Here is a 19825-nt window from a genome sequence, read left to right on the forward strand (position 1 = left end):
CTAAAGATCTCAGGGAAGCGCCGCCCTCAGCAGCATCAACCTTAAGATCGCCCCACTTGGGGACACATAAAAACCCTTACTAATCGAGCTGAAAATTTGGTCTCTCAACAGGGAATGCCTCGGAGTCCTGAATACATTCTCCTGGCAATGCTCAGTCTACTTGCCCGTGCCTCCCCCATTCAAGCTCTAACTAATCATACTTACTGGGCTTACATACCCAACCCCTCTCTACTACAAGTGGACAGAGAGAGGACCAATCATTCAACTAATGACTCTATACATAGGCCTTCTCCCTGGAGCACTAAAGGGCCCTCACACCCTGAAGAAGAAGGAAAACTAATTAATATTTCTCTAGGTTATGAAGTCCTTCCTTTGTTCATGGGCCCAGCAGAATTATGCAGAAACATTAGCCAACAAACTTAGGCTTTCGCCCTGCCTCCCAGAAAGGATTTTTGGATGTTGCTTGGATTATTTACTGCCCTTTCTTTGTCTGTGGACCATGTTTACACTACTGAGACTTTAGGGAAAGAGTTAGGGAAAGAACAAAGAACATTATGCAAAGGGTTTACTTATAAGAACTTTACATATGCTCCTGTTCATTGGGACAAATGTCAAGCCAAATCAGGGAAATTAATGTTTGTGGCTAACCATACAATTGTTGATTGCAGACCCCATGGTATGTGGTTATCTAACTGCTCAGATGATATTAACAGCACTGTGTGTGCCTAGGCTACTCAAGTGACATGGAAGGTCACTGACACTACGACGGAGCATTACCATGACAACGGACTTCTTTGGTGGCTTGAAGGTGGATTAGCCCCACCTCGTCCTAGAATCCTTGATAAACAGAGTGGGCTTGAACAATGCGACATCTGGAAACTTGCTGTGAGCACTGAAGAACTTGGTACTCGGACCGGACATTTCACAGGGACCAGTCGTGGTCATAGTAACTATTTCTTTCTCTATAATCAGTCATATTTTATACAGGCCTGTGTCCCACTTCCTTTTGTTATAGTCATAGGAAATTTACCATTTAATAAGACTTTACTTTCTGTAACTTGTATTAATTGCAAACTATATACTTGTCTTAACTCCTCTATTTCTTTAAGAAATGATTCCTTTTTGATTCTTCCATCTCGATGTAATTTGTGGTTACCAATCAATCTCCAACGACCCTGGGAAGAAGGTCCCATGGCTGGACTTGCATCCAGATTACTTACTGAACTGCTCCAACGATTCGTTGGATGGCTGATTCTTGGCATTTTGGAGTTAATAGCTATTTGCACCACTGCTGCTGTCGCTGGTGCTGCTTTACATACCTCGATTCAAACACATAATTTTATCCAAAATTGGACTGAAGATACTCATAATATATGGGCTACTCAGGCTGAGGTAGATGAAGATATTCAAGAGGAAATACAGGAATTAAAAACAGCCATCAAATGGGTCAGAGATCAATTAATAGATTTGCAAAACCAAGTGATACTAAAATGTGATTGGAATTCTACTCAAATTTTTTGAATTTGTGTTCAATTCAATCATAGTGTCTACAACTGGGAACAAATCAAATTTCATTTACAAAACATACATGATAATGCCTCTCTAAATGTACAATTACTGCAAAAGGAAATATTTGAAACCTTTTCTAAATGTCTGCCCTCTTCTACTAATTTGGAAACTTTAGCTGAACAACTAGCTGATGAATTATCTGGGCTAGACCCATGAGGATGGTTGCAAAGTACCCACAGTATTAGGTCTGGAATTGTAACTTTGGTGATTGTCTTGGTAATTATATTTGTTGTTTATTGTTACCTCTCTATAAGGTTGGTTAATACTAAACAAACTCAATTGGTCAGGACCTTTTTTACAAACATAATAAAATTAGGGGAATTTTCAGGAAGTATTTAACAGGAGGCTTCCTGTGTGCTGTTTTGGATCTGTCATGAATCCTCTGTTTCTTATTAATTCCTGAATATTCAGGAATTAAGAGGAGTGGCAAACCGCTCCCAGGGCTGAGAATGCTTGCATTTCCTTCCTTAGTTTTTCCATATGGTGATAAGAAACTATTTATGACCCTCTTCCTTTTTATGAACCATACTGTAAAAATGATTATTTACAACCCTCTCTCTTTAATATGGATTGCCTTATGTTTCCTTGATAATTTGTAAGTCTGGACTTTTGATCTTTATCTTTGCTGAACAAAGCTACCTTGTAAGACAGTATATATACCCACACTATGTTCAATAAAACGCCCTTGTTCCATCAGAGCTTGGGTCCCCATGTCTTTCTTTTTCTCTCTCTTTCTTTCTCTCTCTCTCAGGCTAATTCTTCGGAGTGCAGAAGCCCACTGAGCTCACTTTCTTGCCTGGGCTTGCAAGACCCTCGTGAGAGGGCGCCCTGTGCCTATGTGAAGCAGTGCAAGTCCCATGTCAAGGGCTTTATTGTTTTCTGCATAAACCAAGGAATGTCAGCCTCTTTCTCTCTCTCTTTTACTTTCTTATCGTTGACTCTGGACCACCAGGTTCCAGTCCATTAAAGGACCTCAGCACTGGACCACACAGTTCTGCATTTTATCACATGCTTGCACCTAATTACTGGGTGTGGTTGTTAGTATTAAATAATTGCCTCTTTCCTCCTGTTTTTTTCTGCCAATTGCTACTATGTTCTTTGAAGAGAGGAAGTACAACTTTTATAAAGAGTCTTGGAGATATGCATCAAAGTGCACACATAACTTGGCAAACTGTCTAGCCTGGTTCCATTATTCCTCACCTGTGAGCAAAGGTGTAAGCATGTGTGAGTGCATTCCTATGGGGCTTATGAACCCCCGACCCAGACAGAAACCCCAACCCTTCTTCTATGACCCCCTCTCCAGTTCTGTCTCACCATTATGAAATAATTCCATCCAGAATTCCAATCCCAGCCCTATCCTTCCCGAGATCTCAGGTGAGTCACCTGACCTAAGCCACCATCTTCCTTATCTGTAAAATGAGAGGAAGGGGTAATAACACCTATTTCTCAGGGTTGTTGGATTCAGTTAAGTTCAGTTCAGTCGCTCAGTCGTGTCCGACTCTTTGTGACCCCATGAATTGCAGCACGCCAGGCCTCCCTGTCCATCACCAACTCCCGGAGTTCACTCAGACTCACGTCCATCGAGTCCGTGATGCCATCCAGCCATCTCATCCTCTGTCGTCCCCTTCTCCTCCTGCTCCCAATCCCTCCCAGCATCAGAGTCTTCTCCAATGAGTCAACTCTTTGCATGAGGTGGCCAAAGTACTGGAGTTTCAGCTTTAGCATCATTCCTTCCAAAGAAATCCCAGGGCTGATCTCCTTCAGAATGGATTGGTTGGATCTCCTTGCAGTCCAAGGGACTCTCAAGAGTCTTCTCCAACACCACAGTTCAAAAGCATCAATTCTTTGGGGCTCAGCCTTCTTCACAGTCCAACTCACATCCATACATGACCACAGGAAAAACCATAGCCTTGACTAGATGGACCTTAGTCGGCAAAGTAATGTCTCTGGTTTTGAATATGCTAGCTAGGTTGGTCATAACTTTTCTTCCAAGGAGTAAGCATCTTTTAATTTCATGGCTGCAGTCACCATCTGCAGTGATTTTGGAGCCCCCCCCAAAATAAAGTCTGCCACTGTTTCCACTGTTTCCCCATCTATTTCCCATGAAGTGATGGGACCGGATACCATGATCTTCGTTTTCTGAATGTTGAGCTTTAAGCCAACTTTTTCACTCTCCACTTTCACTTTCATCAAGAGGTTGTTGGATTAAGTGGGTACAAAATACTTAGCATTGTCCCTGGATATGGAAAGTGCTCAGTAAAGAGGAGGGATTTTTTAAAATATCTGTTTTATTTAGTATTTATTTGGTTGCACTGGGTTTTAGTTGCAGCACTCAGGCTCTTCCATTTTCATTGCAGCTTGCAGGATCTTTAGCCATGGCATGTGAACTCTTAGCTGCGCATGCTGGATCTAGTTCCCGAACCAGGGATTGAACCCAAGTCCCCTGAATTGGGAGCTTGGAGTCTTAGCCAATGGACCACCAAGAAAGTCCCAAGGAAGGTTTTTTAGGGTCTTTCTTAGCCCTGCCAGGATATTTATATACACATCAGATGCTCATTAAGCCCTGACTATGTCACTGTGCTGGGGCCAGGAAGAGAACCATGAATAAGATATGCTACCCTCAGGGGCATCTAGGCAGGTGAAAGGAGGCAGGAGTGACCTGAGTAGGACAGAATATGAGTAATTTATAAGGCATGGATGTCGGGCTCACTGTGCAGGCTCTGTTCTCAGTGCTTGTATGAATCTGATCCTGTGAGGTGGGTACTGGATTTTTCCATGACAGATGAGGAAATCAAAGCACACTCATAGCCAGTGAGCTGGAGGTCCAGATGCCTCCAGAGGCTGGGCTCTGAACCCCATCCCCTATTGTTGTTCCACATGGAGTGAGGAGGCACAGGCCAGGGGATTTAGAAAGGGGCTACTGGCCTGTGCAGACCAGCCTCTCAGACCCAGAGCCATCTGTTCCACCCTCTCCTGTTCTGTTTCATCTCTTAGATCCTCCTCGCCACATCCATCACTGCCTGTCTGCTTTTCTCCACTAGGCCAGTTCCCCTTATGTCTTTATCCTCCATGCCCCAGATCCTAGTACAAGGCTTGTTCCTGAAGGTGTGTGCTGGAATTAATGACTGGACAGGTTGTATCTGTGTGTCTTTGGCATGGGGGTGGGGGTTGTGACCTGCACCAAGGCAATGAGAACAGAGGTGGAAATCATGGCCCTGAGTGTTGATTGGCCATGGGGAAGAGAGGCCAACTCTGGAGAACTGGCTGTCAGGCAGGTCTGGGCACAGGTGACCCCTGCGTGGTGGCCATGCATACTGAGACAGGGGACACGGACAGAGGAGCAGGGTGATGGCACTGCAGGCAGTGGACCCCACTGAGTTGCCGGAGGCCCTGGTTCACCAGAGGTTTAAGGCCTAGAATAGTTGGCATCATCTGGAGAGTGGGCCCACCTAGAAGCAAATGGAGACTCTGGAGAGCACAATATTAACTAGGATGGACAGTGGTCAAGGACGATCAGGAGATGCAAGGACTTGAGGACTGGAAAGTCGCAGCAATGGGGGCCGTTTAGTTTAGGGGCAAACAGTGCTCACAGTGAAGTGATGAAACAAAGCCACACAAAGAGTTCTGGTACCCTCAGTATACTGTGTCCCACCCCCTGTTAAATTTTGGCGTGCTTAAAATGATAAAGCTTCAGGTGTAGAGAACAAACATGTGGACACCAAGGGGGAAAGAAAGGGTGGGATGAATTGGGATTGACATATATACACTATTGATACTATGTGTAAAATTGATAACTAGTGAGAACCTACTGTATAATACAGGGGAATCTACTCAGTACTCCGTGGTGACCTAATGGGAAGGAAATTCAAAAAAGAGGGGACACCTATTGGAGAAGGAAATGGCACCCCACTCCAGTATTCTTGCCTGGGAAATCCCATGGACAAAGGAGCCCTGTGGGGGCTCCAGTCCATGCGGTTGCAAAGAGTGAGACAAGACTTAGCGACTAAACCACCACCTGTATACATACAGCTGATTCACTTGCTGTACAGCAGAAACACAGCATTGTAAAGCAACTATACTCCCATAAAAGTTAGTTAAAAAAATTATACAGCTCCAGTTAATCTGAAAATTTCACCTCCTCCCAAATGACTCATTCTCCATATGTAAGGATAATAAAGCTCCATCCTTCTTATATAGGGAATGACCTACAGTAGAAAATGTCTTAGATCATTTGGAGTGCTCCCTTATCTGACATCACATCCACCCTGTATGCAGCAGGGCAGTTTGCTCCCATTTTCCAGATGAGATGACTGAGGTCCCAACTGGGAAGGGTCTGGAAAGCATACCTTTTGGCGCCTCGAGCATAGCCAGGACTGAATCAACACATCACTTCATTATTCAGCCCACTGTGCAGGGTGGGGGTTTGTTGGTGCCATGATCCCTCCAGGCAACAAGCCAGAGAGTGAACAAAATCCAATGCACATGTGAGATGAGGCTTGCAAACTTCCAGTTGTCCCTGACTCAGAGGGGGTTGCTCAGCAAATATTTACCAAGTGGACAAAACTTTCATCATCCCTGCTGTACGATGTTGCAAGTTCCTGGAACACACATGGCGAGGTAGGATGGGTGCTGGCAAAGGCTGGGACCCTGCAGGGAACAGTTAATTATTCTGGGAGTTCAAACTTGCAAGGCAGAGCTCAGGAAGGCCCTGGGTCTTTCCTAGCCAACTCCTCCAAAGTTAAACCAACTGCAGCTCCGAGAAATTTGGAAAGGCACGTCTCTATCTCCCTTCTCTCACCCCCAAGAATGTTGCCTCTGAACTTTTCTAGATCCATGGAGAACCTTCCCAGGAGGAAAAAACCCCAGCTCAGATTAGCGGGTTCCTTGTTTGTGGGCAGAGGTGGTGAAGGGAGGGGTGATGGGTCTGGGGTTGGGGGTGGAAGCCTAACCAAATCTCCTTTCTCAAAACTCAGGGCCTGGCTCAAGATACTTGCCCACCTTCCACAAGCTTGCCACATGTGTATCCAAACCCTGAGTTCTACTCCCTTCTCCCCTTGATCCTGAAATTGGGAAAACCAACTCAGGTTTTCCTAATCCACCAGAGAGGCTCCTACCCTGAGAATTCTAACTCCGGTTAGGCTCCTCTCTCAAAATACCTGTGTGCCCTTAGGCAAATCACTCAGTATCCTTGAGCCTGTCTTTCCACTTGTTGTTGTTCAGTAGTTAAGTCACGTCTTATACTGTGACTTCATGGACTGAAGCACGCCAAGCTTCTCTGTCCTCCACTGTCTCCTGGAGTTTGCTCAAATTCATGTCCATCGAGTCGGTGATGCTATCCAATCATCTCATTCTCTGTTGTCCCCTCTCCTCCTGCCTTCAATCTTTCCCAGCATAATGGTTTCTTCCAATGAGTTAGCTCTTCGCATCAGGTGGCCAAAGTACTGGAGCTTTGGTTTCAGCATCAGTCCTTCCAGTGAATCTTCAGGGTTGATTTTCTTTAGGACTGACTGGTTTGATCTCCTCGCTGTCCAAAAGACTCTCAAGAGTCTTCTCCAGCACCACAGGTCGTAAACATCAAATCTTCAGCATTCAGCTTTCTTTATGGTCCAACTCTCACATCCATACATGAGTACTGGAAAAACCAGAGCTTTGACTAGATGGACCTTTGTCGGCAAAGTGGTGTCTTTGCTTTTTAACACCCTGTCTAGGTTTATCATAGCTTTTCTTCCAAAGAGCAAGCGTCTTTTAATTTCATGGCTGCAGTCAGTTTGCAGTGATTTTGGAGCCCAAGAAAATAAAGTCTGTTACTGTTTCCATTGTTTTCCCATCTACTTGCCATGAAGTGATGGGCCCAAATGCTATGATCTTAGTTTTTTGAATGCTGAGTTTTAAGCCAGCGTTTTCACTCTCCTCTTTCACCTTCATCAAAAGGCTCTTGTGAAATGAGTCTATTGTAAAATAGATCATTTCACCATTTCTCTCTAAAAATATACCCTGAGCCAGTTTCTCCTTCCTGGCTGAGAGGCTTTTCCAGGGCTGGAACATAATTCTCATACTCACGTTCCCTTCCCCCAATGCTGGAAGTACAGGAGACACTCAACATGCTGATAAAGTAAAAGTCCTTTACAAAATAACAGTAACACTCGATATTGACTCTGTGCCTGCCACCAACCTAAGCAGTTGCTATGGATTTTCTCATTGAATCCCTATGTTGCTCAATGAAGGTATGATTACACTCATTTTGAAAGTGAAGAAACTGGGACTTCCCTGGTGGTCCAGTGGTGAAGACTCCACAATTCCAATGCAGGGGGCATAGGTTCAATCCCTGGTGGGAGAACGGATCCCACGTGTGGTTCACAACAAAAATAAATAGACAATTAAAAAGAAAAAGATGGGGGCTTCCCTGGTGGTTTGGTGGCAAAGAATCTGCCTGCCAGTGCAGGAGACACCAGTTCGATCCCTAGTCAGGGAAGTGTGCCACAACTACTGAGCCTGCACTCTAGAACCCAGGAGCTGCAACTACTGAAGGCTTCAACCCCTAAAGCCTGTGCTCCATAAGATGAGAAGCCACCGCGATGAGAAGCCACCACGATGAGAAGCCCGTGCACTGCAACTAGAGAAAACATGTGCGGCAATAAAGACCCAGCATAGCCAAAAATAAATCAATAAAAATTTAACAGCAACAGCAAATGATGAAGAAATTGAGGCTCCAAGGGGCTCAGCCTTGTGTCCAAGGTCAGGCAGCCTTGCATGGGGCAGGGGAACTGGAAGCCAGATCAGACCTCACGTGTATTTGCCAACAAATCCAACTCCTTGAAGAGGCAGGGACATTTTTAAGGGAGAAAACGAGGTTTGTCTGAAACCAGCTGGAAAGGAAGATTCCTAAACTGTTAAATTCAGCCCCCAGGGGAAAGCGCTTATGATGGGGATATGGGGGTTCCCTCCATGCGGAGACCTGTTTATACTGGTCCTGACTGCTGTCATCAAGTATGGCCATTGCTCCTGCAGCACTGGTGCTCAACTAGGGGCTTATTTTTGCCTCTTTGGGGACATTTGGCCTTATCTGGAGACATTTCTTTCTCTCACAACTGGTTGGTGCTGCTGGCATCTCATGGGTAGAGGCCACAAATGCCATTAAACATCCTCTGATGCCCAGGATGCGCTTACAAGGAAAGATTATCCAGCCCAAATGTCAGTTATCCCAAGGTTGAGAAGCCCTGAGCCATGAAGATAGGGCTCAGGGCTGGGCTCTTGGCCAGGTCCTTGTCTGAAATTCCTTCTTCAAAAGTACATATTAGTCCTACTTTATAGGTAAGAAAGTTGAAGCTCAGAGAGGTGGGACTTACTTTAGACCTTTTATTCAGAAAACCAGGATTCTGTCCCATTGGTTCCCCACCACCCCTGTAGACTTGGGAGAGACGACTCAGAGTCAGAGGTGAAAAAAAAAAGTAAATTCAGAGTCAGAAAATCTGGATCTGGTTCCAGCTGTGTCGTGAGTCCATCGTGTGAGCTTGGGTAAGTCACAGCCCCTTCTAGTTTTTTTTTTTCCCTTCTGGAGGTACCCCCAGTACTGGCTGACACCTGGGCCTTTGCTACCAAGAGATGCCTCGGGGGTTGGAAGATGCCTGAGGGAGGGGTGACCCAGGTTCTGACAGAGGGCACCTGGGGCCTTCTGACACCCATGTCCATCCTTGCACAAATAAGAAACATGGAGGGAGGAGAATAGATTGCTTCCCCTTGAGAAACCTGGGGAATAAGGGTTCTTTCCCCTTGAGCAGAAAGGATCAAAGCTCTTCATATTGCCCACCCCTAGGTAGCCCCAAAGGCAAGGCTCCAAGGGTGGCTCTCAGAGTCTGGAACTAGATTCCCCTTTAATTTGACTAAACTCTGCACTTCTCCAAAACATTCTGGATGGGCTAGAATGGCCCTCCTTGGTGTGGTACAGCCTCCTGTCTTGAAATGAAATGTATTACTTACCCATGGGGAGGGGCTGGCTTTGGGTGGGACTCCAGACATAGAACAGCAGAGTCCCCTTAAATAACCCAGTAGCCAGAAGGGAGACCCCAGCAAAAATCCCCTGGAGAGGGCAATGGCTGCCCACTCGAGTTTGCTTGCCTGGGGAATTCCATGGAGAGAGGAGCCTGGCAGGCTACAGTCCATGAGGTTGCAGAGACTCAGACGCTACTGAGTGCCTAACACATTCATTCATTCATGCAGCAAAAGAAGCAGAAGACAGCTGTCAGGGAGACATTTGGTCTCAGGACTGGAAGGCCTCTGGGGCCCCAGCACCGCTCAGAAAGCAGAAGGGACACGGTCCTCAAGACACCCTGGCTCCATGGAGCTCCAGAGCTGGGCATGTTGGAGCTGTCAGCCCAGGAGCGGAGGAGAGCTGAGGCAGCCTTGCAGTCAGAAGGGTTTAGCACTTGACTGTTTTATTTCTTCAACAGAAGGGAAGTGGGGCTCCAGTTCAGCACCATGAGGTCAGCTCCCCTCCCCCTGTGCCCGCTGCCTCCTCCTCTGCTGCCTCCACTGGGAGCCCACAAGTCCACAGAGTTCCTGGCCTCTGGGGTGTCACCCCATGTACCACCTGAGTTGGAGGAAGAAATACTATCCTGGTCAGAGCAGAGTCGGAACCACTGGGCTGGGTACCGCTGGTGGCTGGGTGTCACCCGAGATTCCTGTGTCCCACCACGCCTCAGTGGGTCTTCCCCCGGCCCTCGGAGATGATGTCCTCAGGTTGGGCGCGCATGTACCACTCCACCCAGGAGCCGTCGTAGATGGGTACATCCGGCTTGCCGCAGAGGTAGGCCCCCAGGGCCACGTGGCAGGCTGTGACGCCGGAGCCGCACGTGGCCACCAGGGGCAGGGACAGGTCCACCTCCTTGTCCTGGAAGAGGCGGCGGATCTCCTCGGGGCTCTTCTCCAGCCCGTCCTCGGTCAGGAAGTCTGTGAACGGGATGTTGATGGTGCCGGGGATGTGGCCGGGCTCGATGCCTGCAACAGGAGAGCAGGAGGCAGGGAACAAATGTTTGCACAAGGGCAGTAGGAATGGCCCCTGCAGGACTGAGAACCTTCCATGCAGCCACAGCACTACCCTCTCTAAGCATCATCTCAGGTAGTCTGCACAAGCAGGAAACCCAGGCAGCCACTGTCTACAGGAATCTGTTTTACAGGAGATGCTGAGGTTTGCTACTGTCCAGTGTCACGCATCTAGTGAATTGCTGCCTGGAATCCGAACCCAGGACTCAGACTCCACAGAAGCACCTCTGCTTCAGGTTTCCTGAAGTCTGACTGTGCTGACAGTTAGAGGAAGTTCTAGGTAAATGCATGCTGGTATACTCGTTATTTTGCGTGTGTGCATGCTCAGTAGCTTCAGTCACGTCCAACTCTCTGCAACCCCATGGACTGTAGCCCGCAAGGCTTCTCTGTCCATAGGATTCCCCAGGCAAGAATACTGGAGTGGGTTGCCATTTCCTTCTCCAGGGATGATGGGTGTTACTAAAAGGCCCTCTTGGGTGGCATGGGGATATATTGCATATCGTAAATAACAGTAATACACAGTAACAGGAATCACTGTAGCTGACCTTACTGAGGGTTTATTTTGTGCTAGGAGCCCCTCAGTTGTATTTCTACCTTTAATCCTTGCTCTAATACTATGGGAAAGCAATTACTCTTCTCCTTTTTGTACAGACGAGGAGATAGAGGCACATGGAACAGACTGGCCCAAGCTAGTCGGAGCAGAGAGGCCCCAGAGCCTGTGCTGCCAAGCAGGACCCACTGCCTGGGAGGGGGAGGGGCAGGAAAGCTTCTCTGAGTAAGCCCTGAAGGCGGAATAAGATTTAACCAGGTTGAAGGGCCTGGGTGGTGGAAGTTGAGAGCATCCCAGGCAGAGGGCATCAAGCAGGCCAGGTCTCAGGCTGTGGAGAGGGGACAATGGGGACACTGATATTCTCCACTGATTTAGCTGGAGCCTGTACACACATCAGCTCGTTCACCTTGACAACAGGCCAGCTGGGCGTTTATCCTTATCTTCCATTTCACGAATGAGCAAGCACAATGGAGGTAAGCATTAAGCATCCCTGTAAAGACCCACAACCAGGGAAGCACATGTTAATTATTCCACTTCCCATTTCTCAAGTGCATCCTGTATGTGCAAACATGGAGCTAAGTGCTTAACGCATTTGCTCTCATTTAACCCTCATTGCATCCTTTAAGCTCCATGTTTTGCTCTGACTTGACCACACAGAAGCTGCAGTTCAGAGACTGAGAGAGTCATTTCCTAGGCAGGTTGATAAGAAGTCTAGGGGTCCTCAAGGAGAGAGGGGTCTGGAATTCTCAAGGAGGAAGAAAGGACAAACTTTTTTTCCTTCTCTACATTCCTTAGGATTATATAGCAACAATGTATTATGCCTTAGGACAGTCTCTGGATTAAACCTTCTGGCTAATTCTGTAAATTATGGGAGTAGACCTGCTCTTTACAAGGATTATATAACAACAATGTATTATGTATTCTGCCTGAGGACAGTCTCTGGATTAAACCTTCTGGCTAATTCTGTTATCTTAAAATGTAAATTATGGGAGTAGGTCTGGTGAGGTCTTTACAACCTCCAGATATTCTTTGGATTTACTGGAGAGTATATAACTTCATTGCTAACACTAACAAGCGGGTACTCTTTCTACCCTCTTCTGATGCCTATGTCAGAAGCTTTCTCTATCTCCTTTATACTTTAATAAAACTTTATTACACAAAAGCTCTGAGTGATCAAGCCTCGTCTCTGGCCCCGGATTGAATTCTTCTCCTCCAGGGGCCAAGAATCCCGGCGTCGTGATTCAACAACAACCTTTCAAGAACAGGTGACCTGCCAGGTGTCACACAGCTAGTGCAACCCAGGGAGAGCTCTGAACCCAGGTCTGGCTCTGGCTCGCTGCCCTACATTGCTCGATCGCCCCCACCCCCACCCAGGGGCTAAGCTGAAGGGTCCCACAGGTTCAAGGTGGTATCCCTATTAGGCTGAACCATCTCAAACTGCCACTAACTTAGGTTCAAAAAACCTTGGCCATCAGCAGTTTCCCACAGTCATGTCTACACAGCTCTGCAGGGTTACCTGTGTCGGGACCTCTCTGGACACCATCCAGCTGCTGGGTTTGTCTTCAGGACTCACTGGGAGCATGGTCCTTGCCCTCAGATCACCCTAACAGTGCTAGCACAGGGTGAGCCCAAGCTGCTCTAGAAACAGAAGCTCCAGCCAGCCCTGATTCAGGGGTAGAGGGATGCATTCCGGGAGAGCTTCCCAGAGGAAGAGGCAAGTTCCCTGCATCCTCCTCAAAGCAGACATGAGAGAAATAACTGGGGGATTACTGGTTGCTCAGTGCAGTTAAAGGTACTGCACTGGAGTTCAATGCCTGGCTGCCTCCTGAGATCTGGGAAAAGGTCGCCCTTCTAAGGCTCCATGTCCCCTTCTGTATGAGAAGAGCACCCATCTCATTGGGATCTTTTTTTTTTGGCCGTGCTGGGTGTTTGATGCAGCACACAGGCTTCTCTTGTTGCAAGAGAACAGGCTCTCTAGTTGTGGCTCAGGCTTAGTTGCGCTGTAGCATGTGGGATCTTAGTTCCCCAATTAGAGGTGGAACCCATGTGCCCTGCATTGCAAGGCAGATTTTTAACCACTGGACCACCAGGGAAAGAAGGAAACGGCAAACCCCCTCCAATATTCTTGCCTGAAGAATCCCAGGGACAGAGGAGTCTGGTGGGCTACAGTCCATGGGATCACAAGAGAGTCAGACACGACTCACCAGCTAAACAACAACCACGATGGAAGTCCTCTTGCGAGATCATTAAAAAGCTCACACCAAAGTGGTTACTGATCCACCTGCTTTGTGGGGACCCCTTCCCAACCCTGCTCCTTACAGAAGGGGATGTGAAGCCTTAGAATGGCTGCCTCTCCTCAGATCTCAGGAAGCAGCCAGATGTTGAACTCCATGGGGAACCCAGCCCATGTGGGAGAGGCCCTGCCCCAGTCGAGGCCAGCAATCACCCTCTATTCAGTTTCTGCTCCAATCTGGGGCAGCAATCTCTCTCCGTACTTGAGACTCCTCTGTCCTGGTCTCTGCTAGCCTTTGGCCCCTCGGACGACTTTCATTCTCCACTTTCTCTCTCCTGTTTCCTGGCTCCATCACCCTCAGAGATGGTGGTAGACTTGATCAAGCACCATCTATGTGGGGCTTTCCCCCAACTGGGCCTGTCCCCTCCTCTCATTTGGCAGGGACCCCCATCCATAGTACTGGGAGGGTGCTGATTGGATTCTCACACTTATACAGGGCATTCTGGGTTTCCAACTATATTATTGCCTCCACTTTAGAATAAAGCCCAGAGACGACTAGAAACTGGGTCTCAGCCGGCACCCCCATGCTGTGGGGTGAATCTCAGCTGGCACCCCACCACCCCACCCTTTAAGGCAAGAGTGAGGCGAGGGCAGTGCTCAGGCAGGGACTTCCTGGGCACTTTGCTCATTGGTTACCGTCTCGGGGCTCAGGCTCCGTGCCACGGAAGCGGCCGGCGGCACGGGCATCCACCACTTGGAAGCGCCGGGATTCAAGGTTCTCCTTGATGTCCTCGTATGTCTTGATGTAGGCGGGGTCCAGCACTGCGTGGAACTCGGCGGGCTCCGGACGGCTCTTGCCTGAGCTCAGCGGGAGGCCCTGGCGCAGCCAGTTGCGGAGGCCACCGTCGAGCAGAGATACCGTGCGGTGGCCGAAGACGCGGAACATCCACCAGACGCGCGGCGCTGCATAGAGGCCCTGATCGCTGGCGTCGTAGACCACCACGTGGGTGGCGGCACCCACGCCCAAGCGGCCCGCGTACTCTGAGAAGTGTGCCGCGCTGGGCAGCATGTGGTCATATGGCGATGTGCGGTCGCTGCACTGGTCGATGTCAAAGAAGGCGGCGCCCGGGATGTGGCGCTCCTCGAACTCGCGGCGCGCGTCGCGGCCCAGCTTGGCCAGGTACCACGAGGCATCGAGCAGCCGCAGGGGCTGCCCGGCCCGTGGGGCCCGGAGTGCCTCAGCCACCCACTGCGCTGACACGAGCGCGCGGAAGAGCTGCTTCGAGGCCATGGCGGCGGCGACACTGGGGCTGCAGGCCTGGGCGACAAGGAGGAGGTCAGGAGGGTATTAAGGAAGAGGCCAGTGGCCCAGGGGCAGGAAACACCTGTGCCCCTGGGGCAAGGGCGGGGTCCAGGGCCCGAGAGCACAGTGGAGCCTAGGGAGGGCAGAGTCCAGGGAACCCGGAAAACCAGCGGTGATAAACCCAAGATACGGACTTAGATCACCAGGAGCCTCCCCTCCCTTGCCCTGCTAAGCCTGGGTATATACACCAAGCAATCACCAGAATGACCATGACCCCTTAGAAGGGGCAAGGCTATGGCTCTCACCACTGCTTGAGGTGGGGCTATAGCGAGAGAGCCCAATTAGGAGAAGGCCCTGCTGGCTTCCCAGGTGGCCCCAGTGGTAAAGAGCCCATCTGCCAATGCAGGAGACATAACAGACTTGAGTTCTATCCCTAGTTTGGCAAGGTCCCCTGGAGAAGAGCATGGCAGCCCACTCCAGTACTCTTGCCTGCAGAATCCCATGGACAGAGAAGCCTGGTGGACTACAGCCCATACACAGGGTAGAAGAGCCAGACAGGACTGAAGTGACTTAGAACGCAAGCTCCTGGCACTTTAAGGCAAGTTGGGGCAAAGTCTTGGACCCTCCCCAAGGTGCAGCTCAGCTTTGCTTGCAATCAACCAAGATCCTTGGTGGAATTCACCCATTCATCAAACATTTATATAAAACAGCCTCAGAGGACTAGCAACTGGGATTAGTAAATTAATCCTCCTTCAGTTCAGTTCACTCAGTCATGTCCGACTCTTTGCAACCCCATGGACTCCAGCACGCCAGGCTTCCCTGTCCATCACCAACTCTCAGAGCTTGCTCAAACTCATGTCCATTGAGTTGGTGATGCCATCCAACCATCTCATCCCTATGTGTGCTTTAATTCTCACAACACCTTACAACACTACAGGACACAGAGTAATCTCTCAATTATTTGTTACATGAGTAACCTCAAGAAGGTTTGTATTCTTCTCATTGTTTCCTGGAGGGGACACTGAAGTTCACAGAAGTGCACTAAAGACCAAGGGTCAACAGCTAAGAAGTGGTGGTGGTGCCAGGCTTCACAGCAACTGCCAGGCAGTTCAGCAAAGTCTGATTTCACTCTTTGAGTTTCCGCTCTTGGAGCTTTCCTGGTCTGCATTGCAGGAGACTGGGGTTCAATCTCCTGGGGAAGATCCTCTGGAGAAGGAAATGTCAACCCACTCCAATATGCTTGTCTGGAGAATTCCATAGACAGAGGAATCTGGCGGGCTATAGTCCATGGGATCGCAAAGAGTTGGACACGACTGAGCGGCTCACTTTCTTCCTCTCTGGAAACAGCAATTAGGGCCTCATTCCCCACCCTCTTCTCTCCCTTGCAGGCCAGCAGTTCTGAGTATAGCAGTTTACCAGCCCACCATGACAAGTCAGCTCACAGCCTTCCAGGGCCAGGCTCCAAAGCGTGGACACCCTAGGTGCCTTTGGGCAGGTTAGAGAAAGGTGCCCCTTCTGCCAGGCAGAGGCACAGTCTCCACCAGGACGCGTGGCTGGGTGAGTGGAGTTCGAGCTACAGGTCAGCCCCACCCACCGCCTTGGCTGTGTACCCCTCAGTGCAGGGTGCAACCTTGCATCCATGCCAAGCAGGCCTGCCACCACGGGGAAGGGGGTGGGTAGAGAATGGAGCATTTTGTGGAGTGCCCCTGCAGGCCATGTACTAAGCAACACAGCCTTCAGCAGTCACTAGGTGGGGCTGCCTGTTTCTGAATGAGACCACTGGTAGGTAGAGATAAAAATGCCTTGCCCTAGTCACAGAGCTGGTCAGGGGCAGCCTCAAGATTTACAATTGGGTTGTAACTTCTGAGGCTAAAGTTCCCCAGCCTGAAGGTCAATGAGGACCAGGGCCTCGTGTGTCCACAGTGTGATATCTGGCGCCCAGTCTCTCCCTCAGTCTCAGTGCAGCCTGGCTTTTAGGAACCCTGCTGCCCATGTGACCAGGCCCTGGGAGTTGGCGGCCACAGGCCTGCTCAAGGAAAGTAATTGCAGGACTTCTCTGGTAGTCCCGTGGTTAAGACTTTGCCTGCTGATGCAGGGGACATGAGTTCAATCCCAGGTCTAGAGAAATCCCACATGCTCATGCTGTGGGGAAACTAAGCCGGTGCACCGCAACTACTGAGCCCGTGCTCTAGAGCCCACGAGCCACACTCCTGAGCCTGAGTGCTGCATCCGCTGAAGCCTGCATGCCCCAGAGATGGTGCTCCGCAACAAGAGAAGGCACCACGGTGAGAAGCCTGAGCACAACAAAGAACAGCCCCCGCTTGCTGCAACTGGAGAAAACCTGCGTGCAGCAACGAAGACCCAGTGCTGCCAAAAAGAAAGAAAAGAGACACAACATAATTGTAGAAAGTCCGGAGTTCAGTGGGAGCAGAGGGGGCACACTAGCTCAGCCTGAGGTGTGAAGGTGGGAGGAAGGGAAAATCCAAGCTGATTTGACATGTTCAGGGTGAGGCTGCCAGAGGCTTTGGCTAAGGGGTGATCGCAGTGCCTGTGGGTTACATTGCACTAGGTTATGTTGAGGGATTCAGCAGGTCTCTACTTGGTGTTGGAGAAGACTCTTGAGAGTTCCTTGGATTGCAAGGAGATCCAACCAGTCCATCCTAAAGGAAATCAGTCCTGGGTGTTCAGTGGAAGGACTGATGTTGAAGCTGAAACAACAATATTTTGGCCACCTGATGTAAAGGGCTGACTCAGTTGAAAAGACCCTGATGTTGGGAAAGATTGAAGGCAGGAGGAGAAGAGGATGACAGAGGATGAGATGGTTAGATGGCATCACTGACTCAATGGACATGAGTTTGGGTAAACTCCTGAAATTGGTGATGGACAGGGAGGCCTGGCGTGCTGGGGTTCATGGGGTTGCAAAGAGTCGGATACAACTGAGCGACTGAAATGAACTGAACTGAACTACCTGGATACGACTGAGCGACTGAAATGAACTGAACTGAACTACCTGAAGACCCCATGGTGAACCACAGCAGCCCCTCCCCACTCCTCATTCTTGAGGCTCCTTGGTTTTTTCCACAGGGATCTATTTAGAGTGGAAAGAACACTGACTTGGGTGCCAGAGCCCCTCCACAGTGCCAGTCCCATGCCTGTCTTAACCAGGTGTGTGCTGGCCAGGCATGTGAGGGGCCCACAACCATTTCCATTTCTTATAATTGAGCTTTCAATCTTCACCTCTTAATGGTGAAAATTAAATAATGAACATCAAGTGTTAGTCACTCAGTCACGTTTGACTCTTTGTGGCCCCATGGACTTTAGCCATCAGGCTCCTCTGTCCATGGGATTATCCAGGCAAGAATAATGGAGTGGGTTGCCATTTCCTTCTCCAGGGGATCTTCCTGACCCAGGGATCAAACCCGGGTCTCCTGCATTGCAGGCAGATTCTTTACAGCCCCAGTGAACATCAAAGCACCACCATAATGCCCTGCATATGGCTGGTTTTAATGATCATTAAAGACAGCTTCATAAAAATCCCATTATTTCTTCAAAGTTACTCTCATGGGTGGCCTCTGATCCATCGTCAGCAAGTCTAGAACGGGGGCTTCAGAGGTCTGAGGTCATCCTGGCACACACACATACACACACACACACACACACACACACACACACACTCTCCCTATGCTGGACTGGCAGTTCCCCTTAAGGACTGTAGGAGGTAGAGGAGGTTTTGGGAGAGCAGCCCATGTGTGTCACTGAAGGGTGTGGACCAGGTTCTGAGGTGCTTGGGCAGGCCTGGATGGCTGCAGGTGGGGCTGCTCTGGGAGTCAAGGACCCCCAGACAAACAGGACAGGCCCAGGCCTATCTCCTGGGTGCACGCTGTGCTAGGGGAGGCGTAAGCGCCAGGCTGCCGTCTGGGATGGGCCCTGGAATCGCAGGGTCCAGTCAGACTCGACCTTCTACAAGGGCTTCCCTGGTCTTGTACTTCCTGGCCCTCTCTCTCCCTTGACTGCAAAGCACAAAGCTCAGAGAATTCCCTGGGTAAATGCTTATCAAAGTACGAGTTTTTGCAACTTTCCGTGAGACTATCATTGTCTCAGCATGAAAAGAATTTTTTTCCAAGGGGGATGAAAAAAGCACTCCAAGCATACGTAATAGCATATACAAAAACTGAGTAGAGGCTGGTAGGGGTGTCCCAATAGCTTGCAAGAAGCAGTTGTTAGATTTTCAGGAATTAAGCCAACTGGTTGTTAAACACAGCCATTTAAAAAAATTAAATTATATACACTTATAATGAAATAGGTTAAGGACAAAGGCAGTTTTTAAAATAAAATATGTGACTTCAGGGATGAGCAAGTAAACAAAAGCAGCCTCTGCCACCTGGGCTTCAGATCCAGGATTAACAAATGGCCTGGCCTCAATGTCACCGCGAGCCCCTGGGCAACTCTCTTCCAAGTCTTTAAAGAAGTTTCTGGCCTACTCCCAGGATTGTTATGGGAAGTAAGTGACAGCTGTAGGAGTCCCCAGTAAAGTGCCTCACCAAGCAGGCCTTGACAAATGTTAGTTTCATTTCACTCCAGCAAGTTCTTTGACAGTTCGTCCTCCTGGAGCCTGTGGGTCAGTTGGCCTCCTCTTCCTGGCCTTTCGGTCGGGATTTATTAGTCCTCTTCCCTGTCACCAGGTGACAACCCCCTCCCCCTGCCACTTACCCCGCCCCCGCCCAGGGGGCCGCCCCCCAGCAGCCGCGGACAGCCGTCCTTCCCTCCTGGACTACGGAAGGGGTGCGTCTTCCCTCCTAGACTACGGCCCCTTGCTCTGCTCAGACCCCTCGGGGGAGCCCCATGCTGCGCACCCCGACGATCGGCCTCCCCCTAAAGAAAGGCAAGAGCCACGCCGCAGCAGTTACCGGAGTCTCGGGCTCCCGGCTTCCGGGTTCGGCCATGACCTCGCGCAGAGAGCCCCCTCCCCGAGCCCTCAGCAGTACCCTCCTCCCGCCACCAACCTGCTGCGGGCCAAAGGGAGGAGACTCCGGCACAGCCCACCGCCCGGGCCACTGGGAGCCTCGGCTGCCGGCACCTTCCACTGGCCGGGCCTTGGGGGGAAGCCCGCGCCACCGAGCCCCGCCCCGCG

At 49.8% G+C, this 19825-nt stretch overlaps 1 protein-coding gene across 3 annotated transcripts; it reads right to left on the bottom strand.

The window, feature by feature from the left end:
• Positions 1–8910: 8910 nt before the first annotated feature.
• LOC120861189 (3-mercaptopyruvate sulfurtransferase) lies at positions 8911–19769 on the bottom strand. 3 transcript variants are annotated; one of them, XM_040236843.1, is made up of 3 exons: positions 19698–19769; positions 14088–14709; positions 8911–10563 (listed from the first exon to the last, which is right to left on the bottom strand). In XM_040236843.1, exons 2-3 carry the CDS (start codon positions 14680–14682, stop codon positions 10265–10267), a joined length of 894 nt encoding a protein of 297 aa, XP_040092777.1. In that variant the 5' UTR covers positions 14683–14709; positions 19698–19769; the 3' UTR covers positions 8911–10264. The 3 variants fall into 3 exon arrangements, with proteins under 3 accessions (XP_040092777.1, XP_040092778.1, XP_040092776.1); XM_040236844.1 differs by having other exon boundaries at positions 19602–19706; XM_040236842.1 differs by lacking the exon at positions 19698–19769 and adding an exon at positions 19236–19332.
• Between the last annotated feature and the right edge of the window lie 56 nt (positions 19770–19825).

This window comes from Oryx dammah, unplaced genomic scaffold, assembly GCF_014754425.2.
Source record: "Oryx dammah isolate SB20612 unplaced genomic scaffold, SCBI_Odam_1.1 HiC_scaffold_11229, whole genome shotgun sequence".
NCBI classification, from domain to species: domain Eukaryota; kingdom Metazoa; phylum Chordata; class Mammalia; order Artiodactyla; family Bovidae; genus Oryx; species Oryx dammah.

Coding starts and splice junctions, on each gene's coding strand:
- LOC120861189 (XM_040236844.1), bottom strand. CDS start 19,637: ATGGCCGAACCCGGAAGCCGGGAGCCCGAGACTCCG. Junction 14,710..19,601: donor GCCGGGAGCCCGAGACTCCG/GTAACTGCTGCG, acceptor CTTGTCGCCCAG/GCCTGCAGCCCCAGTGTCGC. Junction 10,564..14,087: donor GGAGCCTGAGCCCCGAGACG/GTAACCAATGAG, acceptor CTCCTGTTGCAG/GCATCGAGCCCGGCCACATC.